The sequence below is a fragment of the Mixophyes fleayi genome, chromosome 3 (genome assembly GCF_038048845.1).
Source record: "Mixophyes fleayi isolate aMixFle1 chromosome 3, aMixFle1.hap1, whole genome shotgun sequence".
Taxonomy (NCBI): Eukaryota; Metazoa; Chordata; class Amphibia; order Anura; family Limnodynastidae; genus Mixophyes; species Mixophyes fleayi.
The window spans coordinates 35,643,987-35,658,446 of NC_134404.1; the positions used below are offsets into that span (position 1 = coordinate 35,643,987).

At 43.2% G+C, this 14,460-nt stretch overlaps 1 protein-coding gene across 2 annotated transcripts in view; it reads right to left on the reverse strand.

The window, feature by feature from the left end:
- Positions 1-14,460, reverse strand: part of KLHL29 (kelch like family member 29) — a 625,364-nt gene that overhangs the window by 6,532 nt on the left and 604,372 nt on the right. For both annotated transcript variants that reach the window (XM_075201372.1, XM_075201373.1), the window contains exon 13: positions 662-806. In XM_075201372.1, coding sequence (XP_075057473.1) covers positions 662-806 — 145 coding nt within the window. The remainder of the gene's footprint in view (positions 1-661; positions 807-14,460) is intronic.

Here is a 14,460-nt window from a genome sequence, read left to right on the forward strand (position 1 = left end):
AGCTGTGAAGGTGGAACACAGTATATATTATCACCTACAATGAGGTGTGCTTCAGTTGGAGAGATCACAGGGGGTCTGGCTGACAATCATTTGCACATGTCAGACAAGCAACCATGACATGTAATCACATCACACTCCCCAGCAAGCCCCAACGCTCCTGAAACGTAACACGTTCAGATATGAAGCCCGGCGCTATCAGAAAACGATGCTTCTTCCATTTATCTCACCGCTTCTTACACTTAGGAGGAAGAAGAATGATAAGATAAATATTTAGAGAAAACACTGTCTTGTAAATTATCAGGAGAACAGCTGTGAATTCACAGGCAGCTGGTACTGTGCTATACGGGAGCAGATGGAGTCTGCCAGTCACAGAGATTGATGCCTCTTACTAATTTCCCGTACAGGTACAGAGCATGGAAGGATCTGGCCAATCAGACAGGATGGAATTCTGCAGCAACTTGGAACTCTCAGCCAATCAGGGATACACCCAAGGTTTAAAGCTGCAGGCCATGTTTGTTCAGGGCAGGTTTGCCAGGCTGCGTGGGCTAGTGCGAACATTGACCTCTGTGGTTTTCTTTTTTGCAAACCTGATTTACTGATATTCATTTCCCATCATTAAGAGCTCTGGAAACACTTTTGTATATATTTATCTGTTCCTCACCTGCAGAACTGCCTTGAGTGGTTCATGTTGGGGCCCGCCTTAATGTTCCCCTTTTCCGGGTCATAGATTGTAGTCGCTCTGGCATAAGCTCCTCCGAGGATGAAGATGAAGCCGTTCAGAGTGACCGCGGGGGCGTACTTGTTATCTGTGAATTCAAAGGGAGAAGGATAAATTGTAGCGTGCAACACCACCCAGCCCAATTAGTTAACCAATAAAACACAAAAATCTATTTATATCTATTTATCTATCTATAACTTTTCTTATGGTGCTAAGCTATTCAGTTAATTACAAAACTCATTATATGAAATTGCAATGATAAAAAAACATAGCCAGAACCCTTTACAGATGATTTTTTTCTTCTTCTAGGAAAAACAGATAGTGTTAGGTGCATACGGAGCATGACAAGCATAGCGGTGAAACAATACAGATAGAGTAACATTTGCAGCAGGGAATGGGGCACCATGGCACTTAGATGTCTATATATGATCGAAGCGCAGTATCAATATTTATCACTGCAAAATAGATAATGAAGTACCACTGAAATCTATCAAGCTGGGGCTGCCCCGAAAGCCCCTGACAAGACCCCCCTCCTCCATGAAGGGACAGGAGGAATTGTTCTGCTCATGCGCAGATTTCAACAGTGAGGGATCAAGCAAATCCGGAGAGGATTCAGCTGGATCACATGGAAAAAGACACCATACTGATGCCTAATGCGGCAAGTCCCGGTAATTAGGTTGTCGAAATCTCAGATTTCTCCAGCATTAACCCCATACTTTCCTACTTTTGGCAACTTGTATCCGGGAGAGGGGCGCGGCCAGACGCGTCATTTTGGCCCCTGTGATAAATATGCCGTTTTGTCGTGGGGGGCGAGGGCCAAAATGACGTGATTCACCGCAAATCGCGTCATTTTAGCCCCGCAATTGCAAGATGTGGGAGACTTGCCAGCTCTCCCGGGAGTCTGTGAGACCGACCCGAATTTCGGGAGTCTCCTGGGGCCTGATTCATTAAGGATCTTAACTTGAGAAACTTCTTATTTCAGTCTCCTGGATAAAACCATGTTACAATGCAAGGGGTGCAAATGAGTGTTCTGTTTTGCACATAAGTTAAATACTGACTGTTTTTTCATGTAGCACACAAATACTTGATAGCTTATTTGTACACTGAAATTTAAAGTTGATATTTGTGTGCTACATGAAAAACAGTCAGTATTTAACTTATGTGCAAAACAGAAAACTAATTTGCACCCCTTGCATTGTAACATGGTTTTGTACAGGAGACTGAAATAAGAAGTTTCTTAAGTTAAGATCCTTAATGAATCAGGCCCCTGGACATTCCGGGAGAGTTGGCAAGTATGATTAACCCTTTGTTAAATAAAAAAACCTGTTGAAAGAGGCTTTTGCTGGCGTTTACGCCGGCATTTCGGCTCTTCACCGCCTGTTAAATAGACCCCTAAATGTTTCTTTTGCAATTATCTGAAATATCCCAGATTTTGTCAAAAGATATCAAAGACTGCACCAATATCTTGGACTTAAAACCAGCCTCACCCCTAATCTAATAGACATCGATAAGCTATTGATCAGGACAAGTGTCACGCTGCTGATATCATGCACAGCGCAGCCGCTCTATGAATGGCTTCGCCGCAGGTGAAAATGAAAGACTGAAGTCTTAGGAGAATTTTCCTTTCATGGTACATTATATTGCTGGGGTCAGGAACAGCAGAGCCGGCAGCAGCTTTACATTCTCCCCACGCAGTGTATTTCTGATGCACAGTGTTACAGAACTAAAGGCAGAAATGAGGATTTGTAATTCACCCCCACGCTTCCCGTTCCTCTCTATTTCCACACATTTAAATTTCATCTGTCCTTGATTCCACGGTACACACTGGCTCTGATCTCTGACACGTTCCTTTCTCATCCTATAATAGTACACCAGAGCGCCTTCTCTCTGCTGTCTGCAGCTCTAGAATAAAAAGCTCAGTCCTATTGTCTGTCTTTAAGTACAGTTTAGACCAGATTCATCAAGATCTCAAAATAAAACCACCTATTTTCCATGCACGCATTTTGTAGTGTTTAGCTAAACGATGCCGTTATTACACCATCCAGAATTCAGCCTTAATAACTCATTAAGCATTGTTATTTCATTTGCCATCTGACCTGGCACGTTTGCATCATTTCACTTAAAGCCTAGCTCCATTGTTCATTTTACTATATAATTTCCATAACCTAACTAGCAGTTTCTACAGGGCCCCCTCTCCTCCTGCTAAGTCCGTTACCAATATTTAACCTTTAACAGTCTAAACTCATTTCACTTTCCAACGCCCGTAGAGCCGTTATGTTGGGGAGCTTAGATTTTCACCATGAATCTATATTGGTGCTGGGATTCCTTGACGTAAGGTGACACCATAAACTGCCCCCAGAATAGAGTGATGTCAGCGATGATGTAGGACGTGCGAGTTGGTCTTGGTAGCTCGTAGTTCTTGAGAAGTACGGGAGGTAGGTTATGATGATTCCTCTTCCAAGTTATGGTAATTATGCCATTGCTTACATCCCAGGTTCCTTAAGGCCACTGTGGCCCACTGAAGCCAGGATAGGGACCCCCGTCAGCTAAGTTTTTGTTTATTAAAGCTGGATTGAACCTCTATGTATTGCGAGTGAATACGTAGTGAATTATGGAGTCTATTTAACAAGCGATACAGAGTCAAAATGCTGGCTCAAGTGCCAGCAAAAGGCTCTTTCATCATTTTTTCTAATTTATGAAAGGGTTAACTCTGGAGAAATCACAGCTGCCATCAGCATTAACCTAATTACCGGGACTTACTGATGAACGCACAGACCTCTATCGGGACAGCAGCATTAAGCAAATTTATTAAGCTGTGAAAAGTAATGTCATCTCAGTATGGCGTTACTGGTCTTTATCAATGGTATCCAGCCGCTTCGCAGAAGAGGGGGGTCAACAAGGGGGCACCTAGAGCAACCCCGGCATGGTGAACGATGAACCATATCATTATGTACCGCTGTGATTTGTAGCAATGTATATTGATCGTCACTGCGTGTTATTAATAAATAGACCCCTATATCCTGGAGACGGCAATTAGTGCAGCAGACACTAAGATAACCGTTAATCTTACATGTTACCTTATTTCAGATGCCCTATCGTAACTTGTTAGCGTTGGAACGTGTTTCCTGGAAGAGTTCAGTTTTGCTGACTGCAGACTAAATGTCACCTCTATTAAGGTTACTGGGAGCTGATCAAACATACCACTGCATAACAACTTCAAAATATTCCCAGTGGGCCTATAGTCACTGACCCTAAGATGGAGAATGCAGCTTAATAAACACTTTAGTCTCTCATACTGTGATTCCGAGATTCCTGTCTAATTAACGCTTATAAGTGACCCGTCCCCTGTAAGGAAAACATTCAGAGGGCATCATTTTAGTGCACTTCAAATAGAAGTAACTACAGTAAGCGTCTTTCTAACCCCTGTTATATGGCAGCCTTGTAATAACTGGGTATCCAGCCCAAGGCCTACGCTGAGATGGGAGCTCACCTACTGGGGGGTTATGAGCAGAAGAAAGGAGTCTCACGTTCTGCAAACAATACGTCACGGAGAGAGTGAGATTAGTGAGACACAAAGTGACGGAGTGTCTATATGCAGAAGGCCACTAGGGAGAGCTATACACAACTTGCTCGACTTATTTACTTTCATAGTGACCTCTTACTAAACTGCGATAAATATAAAGACCCCTATTTATTAATATACAGTGATAACACAGATTTTCTATCGCTGCCTAATGATAGTGATACAAAATCTGCACAATTTATTAAAATATGACCAGAGTGATAAATAAAATATAAAAATACAATGTTGAATAATATATATATATATATATATATATATATATATATATATATATATTAAACAATAAATATTCATGCTAGTGGCCTGCAAAAATGTTCTATCTAGATACATAAAGCATTTTTCATTCAATATAACTTGTTCTCGTCATCTTAATATGGCGACAGCGGTAGTAGGACTGTGGCAGTACATGTACCGCCACGATCCTTGGTAAATAGACTTCCCTGTGCTCCTTGCCGGTGGTGACAAGGCCGTTGACAGTATGGTGAGAGCATTTGATAGACAGCGAGAAGTTCTCCTCTGGTAAAAGCACCCCGCACCAACTGCAACACATTTTTTACAATGTAAGATGATGCACAATTGTCCTTAGAATTTGGTCAAGAATAAGAAAAAAATTTCAGCGAGGCAAATGCTTCATAGCTCACTACTGAGGACCTCTAGATAATGGTTCATCAATAAACCTGGCGGGTGGCATCTGTGAAACGCTGGTCATCTATTGTGGGCACATGTGCAATCATAACCCATCATACAGCTAATCCCACTCACGTCTCAGAGCAGATATTAAATGTGACGGCTTTCACTGGGCCTATGTAACGGTTTATACTAGAACTCCGCTGAATACTGTGACCTCCAGGTGACAAGCCCATCAATCCAGGACAGACCACCCAGTCACAGCGATAAAACAGACATGTTGGCTCCAGCACAAGGCCTTAGTTACATTTACATTCTTAAACAATTATGTGGTTAATCGCTGCTTAAAGTGAGCCTGTGACATGCCGTTGCAGCACTGATTGTGTGGACTGAAGTAATATTCAGTCTCTCAATTCACTAGGAAATAGTGACATCCCATATAAGGAACGGTGTAAAACGTTGTACCTTTGGCTTTTACATTTCTAGCATATGTCCTATATATAATGTTATGTTTAAAGGCTTGTGGATAGCGATGGTCAGGGGCAGGCTGGGCTGGGGGCAGGGCCGTCTTTTTCGCTGGGCAGTTGCCCGGGGGCCCCACGAACTTGGTGGCCCCATAGCCAGGGCCCAATATAAAAAAAAAAATCTATTTACCCATGTATCAAGGCACAACTGTAGAGCATCTTTTTTAATGTTTAAACACTGATTTTTGTTGCAGGTACCAATAAAAATAAACTTAATTTTATTGATAATTTACATTTTTATTCCTGTGTGTGGTTGTGTAGGTAGTTCCCCCCCTGGGGCTGATCTCAGAGTGAGCTATCATGGGCTGGGTCACCTATTTTTTTTTTACCTCCTTAAAAATGTTCCTAATAGGCTGCGTCGAGTCTTCCCCCCGGGCTACAATTTGCCAGCCCTCCCCTGGCGATGGTATATAAATGATGGCAGATCGGATGTATACAGTCTATCACAAAATCGTAATCGTTGGTTTGTAAAGAAACATTCTACCCGTTTGTAATGAAAACAGTTTGCTGGAAGTTTAACTAAAGAAACATGTTGTTACCATATCAAATAAAAGACTCCAACAGACTAGTACTATACTCCAGGGATTAATTATGAGACTCCGCAGAAAACACATTAATAATTTAAGATATAAATACACATATCTATAAATAGCCTAAAAGATGAGCAAACTTGCAATTCAAATAACAATTCCGAAGTAGATTTGCATCCATGCATGATGGACACATTTGGTGCAATTAAGGAGAACTCCACAGACAGCAGAGGTGTCAGTTGGTTTGTAGGATATTGAAATATATTGTGTCTGAGAAATCTCATCCCAATTATACAGACACAAGACATCTCTGAAGGAGGTGAGAGTGTCTGGGTAGTGAGAGGATGGCTCCACTCCCCTGTGTGACTGAATAACAGGCTCTGTTATCTTTTCTCTAAAAGGGAAAAAGAATCCTTGTCACTCTCTCCTTCCAAGCTGCAACTTTCTGGGACGTGGAAATCTCTATGGAAACACTCTTTCCAAAAGTCTGTCCATGCCATTGAGTCTACCAATCTCTGGAGGGATTGAACACCAATTCCTCCACAAAAGAGTAACCCAACTGATGCTTGGTTGGCGGTGGTGGAAAACACAGTCCCACGATTGGTCGATTGGGTTCAGACCTGGCGACTGAGAAGGCCGTGATATATGGGTAATGTCAGAGTCATGCTCATCAAACCATTGGGTGAGGACAAGTGCTCCGTAGATGAGGCATGTCATCCAGGAGAGAAATGGGGCAACACATGAAGGTATAGATCAGCATTGACACTGAAGTACAAGCACCCACTATCGGAGTATGCGGTTCCACCAACTGCTGTCCCTTACTGACATCCTTTTGAGTTCCACCTTGAGATCATCCTAGACAACGTTGTGTATTTCACTTGTCTTAGTCACTAACGCTCCTGCCAACCGTGTCCCAACAAGCAGCCCTGTCTGACAGTCACTGAGGTGTCCTTTTAAAATCAAATTCACTTTTAGAATTCAGTTCAGGGGATCAATGTATTAAAAAGAAGAATAAATGTTTTAAGCGTAAATACTTATTGTAAAATCCTCTACAACTCTGAAGACAAAATGAAGCAGTTCTGCACCCTAATCATCTACTTCAACCACCAAACTTGCTCTCCCTTTAAAATAAGACAGAAGCTATGAATTTAAGAGAACAGTTTGGGTGGAACAGTTGTCCCATTTCACGCGTTTAGAGCAGCAGTGAGCAGTAAATTGCAAGGATCTAATGTCTATTTTCCCTGCTGCCAGTAGGTGTCGCTGCCAGTCAGAAGCAGACTGGGTAATGGTACCACAGTCATATTACCTCCATTGTAGAAACCAGCATTGGTCTCCAAATTAATCTGACCTTTCTGCTGTTATCATGCATGTACACTGTCACAGCGAGGCCTCATGGTCTGCAATAATAGTATATGGACAAAACCTGTTCTTACCAGAGGTGGGATAAGAACGGATATAAGAGGACGACGAAATGGAAGTAGAGGATGTTTTTGGAAGCAGGTAACTGCTGGGGTAGGAGGCTACGACCTGAGAATGGATGGGAGTGAGTGATGTAAAAGAAATCCAACATTTCTTTTTATAATTAAATTTATAATTATTTTCAAACATTTGTATTCATTTATCTGCCCTTTATTGTTGAAAACAAAATGTAAAAAACAATCAGTATTTATAAGACTAAGGGATGCAGCGCCAGCGAGAGAAGAGCGCGTACGTACAGCGCACATCTCTCTGCGCTGCGTGCAGAGAGCCGCTGTAAGAGTCCTGGATTCCTGCCAACGTCTGCTGCAGTGAGTAGGGAAGGGATGCAAGAGCCCAGGCTAATCATCAATAGAACATTTTAATATATGCCTATTTAGCATACTCCCCTCTGCGTCATGGCACAGTGGGGGCAGAGTCAAGTTGACGCAATTTGCAGTCATCACGACCCCCACCCACTTCAGTAAGATGGAGGGCAGGATGCAGGAGGGTGGCCTTCTCTCCCAGGAGAACACCTCAGAAGTTCGGCAGTAGGTAGGTACTTTATGTTATTTAGGAAACAGGAGAGATAACGGCAGCCACACAACTGAATTATGAATGGGGAGTGGGTGGAATGTGAATTACATTACAAAAAAAAATGCTTCAGTGGCGTTCCACATTTGCAATCACTATACTAGAATGTCATTATTTATAAATATAGATTGTGGGTTGTGCATACTATGCAGAAAAATATACATGAGATAACTGGAGTGTTATAATGAGTTAAATATGTCCATTGTGCTCTCTTTCCCGCCTCTGCAGCATGCTGATATGTCAGGAGGGAGGGGCTTCTCTACAGAGTGTGGATTGGTTGATTCTTACAAAGGAGGCGGGGCCAGTAATGTCATAGCAGCTCAGTCTCAGTTTATGACCTGTACCAGATCCCATTAGGGCACTGTCTAGAGATGCGGGAGGAGCTTCAGCTGTCCGTAATAGAGAAGCTAAAATGTTACCATCAGACAGACAAAATGTAAAGCGGCAATGTGTTTAAAGGCAAAACATGCCATAAATTGCTGTTTTAAATTTGTCACACAAATCTGTGATTTGCTAGAATCGGAGGTTAATACATTTACCCCCCCGGAGTCTTCCAATAGAGCTAATGAGGCAGATTTCCATCTTCCACCTGCACCTGTACAAGCAGTGCTGAAGCCTCCTCACTCTCGTGATGGATTTGGCTATAATGAGGAAGAACCAAGCAGAATTTTAGAAGAAAATCAGAAAAGTTTCTAAGGTTCTAAAGGTGACGGAGGTTGGGCTGCGATGTGGAATGTTAGAGCTGCGATGTGGAATGTTAGAGCTGCGATGCGGAATGTTAGAGCTGCGATGCGGAATGTTAGAGCTGCGATGCGGAATGTTAGGGCTGCGATGTGGAATGTTAGAGCTGCGATGTGGAATGTTAGGGCTGCGATGTGTAATGTTAGGGCTGCGATGTGGAATGTTAGGGCTGCGATGTGGAATGTTAGGGCTGCGATGTGGAATGTTAGGGCTGCGATGTGGAATGTTAGGGCTGCGATGTGGAAAGTTAGGGCTGCGATGTGGAATGTTAGGGCTGCGATGTGGAATGTTAGGGCTGCGATGTGGAATGTTAGGGCTGCGATGTGGAATGTTAGGGCTGCGATGTGGAATGTTAGGGCTGCGATGTGGAATGTTAGAGCTGCGATGTGGAATGTTAGAGCTGCGATGTGTAATGTTAGGGCTGCGATGTGTAATGTTAGGGCTGCGATGTGGAATGTTAGGGCTGCGATGTGGAATGTTAGGGCTGCGATGTGGAATGTTAGGGCTGCGATGTGGAATGTTAGGGCTGCGATGTGGAATGTTAGGGCTGCGATGTGGAAAGTTATGGCTGCGATGTGGAATGTTAGGGCTGCGATGTGGAATGTTAGGGCTGCGATGTGGAATGTTAGGGCTGCGATGTGGAATGTTAGGGCTGCGATGTGGAATGTTAGGGCTGCGATGTGGAATGTTAGGGCTGCGTTGTGGAATGTTAGGGCTGCGATGTGGAATGTTAGGGCTGCGATGTGAAATGTTATGGCTGCGATGTGGAATGTTAGAGCTGCGTTGTGGAATGCTAGGGCTGCGATGTGGAATGTTAGAGCTGCGATGTGGAATGTGAGAGCTGCGATGTGGAATGTTAGGGCTGCGATGTGGAATGTTAGAGCTGCGATGTGGAATGTTAGAGCTGCGATGTGGAATGTTAGAGCTGCGATGTGGAATGTTAGAGCTGCGATGTGGAATGTTAGGGCTGCGATGTGGAATGTTAGGGCTGCGATGTGGAATGTTAGAGCTGCGATGTGGAATGTTAGGGCTGCGATGTGGAATGTTAGGGCTGCGATGTGGAAAGTTATGGCTGCGATGTGGAAAGTTAGGGCTGCGATGTGGAATGTTAGAGCTGCGATGTGGAGATGTGGAATGTTAGGGCTGCGATGTGGAATGTTAGGGCTGCGATGTGGTAAGTTAGGGCTGCGATGTGGAATGTTAGAGCTGCGATGTGGAATGTTAGAGCTGCGATGTGGAATGTTAGAGCTGCGATGTGGAATGTTAGAGCTGCGATGTGGAATGTTATGGCTGCGATGTGGAATGTTAGAGCTGCGTTGTGGAATGTTAGGGCTGCGATGTGGAATGTTAGAGCTGCGATGTGGAATGTTAGAGCTGCGATGTGGAATGTTACGCTTGAACATTCTATCATCATTTTCCTTCCTTCTATTGAAACCCACTTTTACTGGCAGCCTCTCATACACATTAAAATGCATGTGAATTGTAAAAGTAACAGTTATTAGCTACGGTGACATTACCATTAATGTACTGCCAGCCAGGCAAAACAAGCTGTTTATATTGGGTTTCATTTGCTGTACACGTAACAGTTAATTGAAGGAGCCTGAAGCAACATTGGCAGTAGCCCTGGATAACAAAGAGCTCTCTTTCCTCGCTGGGTATTATTCATCCTCTCAAAGGCAGCAATGAGTAATATATATAATATATAATGGGTATCTAGAATCTTGTACCTTACACGCACTCTCCCCTGCTTCCCCGCAGAGAGACGTCTCATTACATTAAATAGGGAGAAACATCAGCACGCTATGTATAATTTATCAAACACTCTACTGAAATGAAGGTATTACGTGATGAATCAATGCTTAGGTCCCTATGTGGTTTGTGATCTCAGCAGTACAGGGAAAAGTTGGCGTGAACTATGATATTACATGGAGATTGTTCAATGCAATCACTTCTGGGTCAGACACCCTTAATAAATCTTCAGGTTAACAGACAGCTTCATACTTACATCAATTCAAGAATGATTCCTGCCTACTTGGTGCCTCAATTAATACTCAATTAATGCTTACACCCCAACATATATGGCACAATGGTGGATGCTGTTCCAGAAAACAACCGTCCTTTTGCATCAACTAAAAACACAAAGACCATTTGACGTCGGGGAGATTTTAGTGATCCCCTAACGCACAGCCCTAGATAACTTCTCATGTGCGTCTAATAAAAGTGACGTTACTGGATGAGCTAAGTGTTAGGGCAAACCATAAAATGGCTTATGGGTTCCATAGTTTGGTGAACCTGTTGTCTAGAAACAGTGCTACCAGACATTATGTGGGCTGAATGTGTATGTGAATGCAGGACCTCTTATATATGGACAGAGGCAACGCTACATAATACAGAAGTGGAAGTTGCTCAATCAATTTATAGGTTCATGGCAGGAGCTTTAAAGGGTGGGGTTATCCAGAAAGGAGCAAATACAGAGAAAAATCCCCCCAGCACACTGCTACAACCAGCAAAGGAGATGCTGTATTACCATTTGGAGGCTCTTGGTAAGTTAGCTCTCAATTTAAAAACACATATGTATGGCCCAAAAATAGGGACTCTCACTGTTTAGAGTTAGGACCACCCTAGCAGCAGAAGCGCCTTGACGAGGCGGGTGTCTTACCATACATTTGGTGCAACTGAGAATTCTGCATTTTTAAGTACAAATAGCAGCTCCTTGACTGGTTATAGCAGTGTGCTGGGGGACATTTCTCTGTAAACGTTACAGTTCATCTAATATTTATGTATAGTAGTTAGCTTACACGTTAAAAAATAGCACATAACAATGACCACAACTATATAAATAAAAATGCTTCAAGAGCACATTTTACAAAAATATCTTCTGATTAATGGATGTATGGGACAAGCAGTTTGTCTAGGAATAATTAAGCTCAGATTCAGTGTTTCACTTTGCTGGTTGAGTTTGGATACACTATGATGATCTTAACCATATTCAGCAAAACAACAGCATGGTGTCCTCAACTACTGTGGTGGTAAAAACAGTCACTCCGTTTTATTGTTTTGTTTGGAGAATCTTTTTGTTTTCACAACCTTTTCTTGGTACTATTTGTAAAAATGTATATTTGCTATTTGCACCCAAAAAACATCCGACGCAAGTCTGCTAAACCACCTTCTCTCCCCATACCCTCAGTTCCGCTAACACCCCCTAGTTATAGGTGAAGGTCTCAGCGCCAACAGCGGGCTCTACAGGTGACAGATGGTAAATCACCTTTCTCCTGAGTACAGTGATTCTTTAGTTAGGAATGAGAGAAAACCTAATCATACCGTGGAATAGTGCAGGATAGCTCCAAAAGAGCAAGATAAGTTCTATGTGGGCTCCCTGAACGGAGCAGCCTTAGGCATCTTCCTAGTTTGCCTGCATGGTATGTCATTGGTTAGTCATTTTGTCTCCATAATTAAGCATAAACCTGAACACAATTGGTTCTATTGCCATAAAGTAAATAGACTTAGCTGACGTGCACTAAGCACAAATAGGCATTATCACCAGACTGAATAGGCTGATACTGCTCACACTTAGTGGCTGTGAGAGCACAGACCACCAGGAAGCCTCACGCTCTCTGTGGCCATAAGTTGCAGCCAACTGTTTTTTTGCCGTTTCTTGGGGATTCCGCCTATAATCTTACTATGGGTGCAAAACCAATGCCATGTTTTCTTATACCATGTACCCATTTTTGATCAATTTAACGCTTGGATTCCGCAGCCACGAGTGAAAAGTATTGCACCTTTTGAATGGAGGAGCCGTCAGATAGAGGCATGGACAACATTCTCCGCCCCAGACCAAAGACAAGTTCTTTTGGATAAGATGAAGTATAGATGCCCATGTGTACAGTGGGGCTTAAATGCGCACCTGTAAGCGATGAGCCGTCACCTGGTCCTATGACTAGGGGCCGAGGTAGTGGAGGAAGCCTGAGATCTAGGTGCCCCTGGTGTGGTGACCCTGAGGGAGCAGGAACCTCATGTGACACAGTGGGTACGGTGCACATTTTTCCCATTTTCTCTTTTCTAAACATCGACTTATCAGCCTTATGACTGGGTGGGAGAGTTTCTGAAACAGCTCAGTCATGAGGCTGAGGCCGTGGTCACTTGGCACTAATTTATATATTTATTTCACCTCCTGTTTTGTCACCTGCAATTTTGTTTTTATGGTTTTTTTTTCACTTGGATTGAAAGGGGGCGGTAGGCCCTTATGGGCTCTGCATGTCCTATGATCTGGAGGCCCTGAGTCTCCTACTCCCCGGAAAACTCAGATGTCCTCCCTAATGGGGGGAAGGTGGGGGGAAAAGTTCCTGGTCCCTGATTGAGGCTTTGACAGATCCCAGGGGTGACCAGAGGGCTTGGAGATTTCCGTACCCTTGGGCATTTTTTTGTTCTACACTTTATTGAACTTAAAAAAACAACAACAACAATTCTTTTGTTTTTACAGGATTACATATTCCACTGAACTGCAACTGGAGACCGCACATTTACAAGAGTCTTTTTGATGCAGAAGACAATCAAACTTTACCCATTGCCAACAGTGATCTGACGTGGTCCTTTCTTTACATGCAGCACTTTTTGGTGTATCTAGTTGCAATTTATACGGCGCAGTATATCTATGTGTGCACATAAATCAATGTCATTACAACGAAAAATAAAAATTGCAAATGTAACACATGAAATAAAGACTCGATGTCCCCTCCAGTTTATCACTTGTGCTGTAACTGTTGAACCAATGATCAGCAGTTTAAGAAAAAGTTGTAATTCTTGACGGACTGCGATCCCGTATGTTCTGTGTGCTCATAATGTACTATGGCTCCACATATTTTCAGACTGGTAGATTCAGATTTTTGTGTGTGGGAAATAATTTTAGCAACTCCAATTCCGACAGACCCATCCAAACTGATGCTGTATTTTATTTGTATATTTAAAAACGGAGCGGCGTAAGTTTATCTTGGCTAAAAAAATGTAATATCAGCTATCCACACGCATACCACACGAACATGCTATATGTCAGAGGTGCTCAAACCCAGCCCTCAAGAGCAGAGGTGGAACTAGCAAGCAAACTAGTGAACTAGGGGGCCCACAGTTCGCTAGTTTCCCATGCAGCAGGCCCCATTATCTCCATGGGCCCCGATGCATCCCACCGGCTGCACCAATAGTAGTTCCGCCACTGCTCAAGAGCTACTACCAGGATTTCAGGATTTCTGTCTGTAGAAACAGGTGGGATAATTACTGACCCAGGAAAATACAATAACTCATGTGTGCATGGTTAAAGAAATTCTGAACACGTGAACTGTTGATAGCGCATAACTGAGTTTGGGCACCTCTGCTCTATGTCTTACCCTAAGTGATCCTTTTCAGCCAATTACCCAAGCTCTCAGCCTAAACAAAGCCCTGGCTTAATGATACGAGGCACAAACCTCCTCCTCTTACTATGGGGATAGGACAGAGAACAAGATGAATGTTAGAAATGTTAGCTGCAGCTTCGTAGATCTCTCGCCCGCTCCCGTTGAAAGATAAACGTGCAGCCCTTCAGTGTAACGTAGCAGCCACAAATCTCACTATCTCTCTTCTCCCCTCTATCCAAGGTCAGGAGACGAGTCTGCCGAATCATTAGTCACCGGCCAAGAGACAGGCTTTGGTTCAGATTCC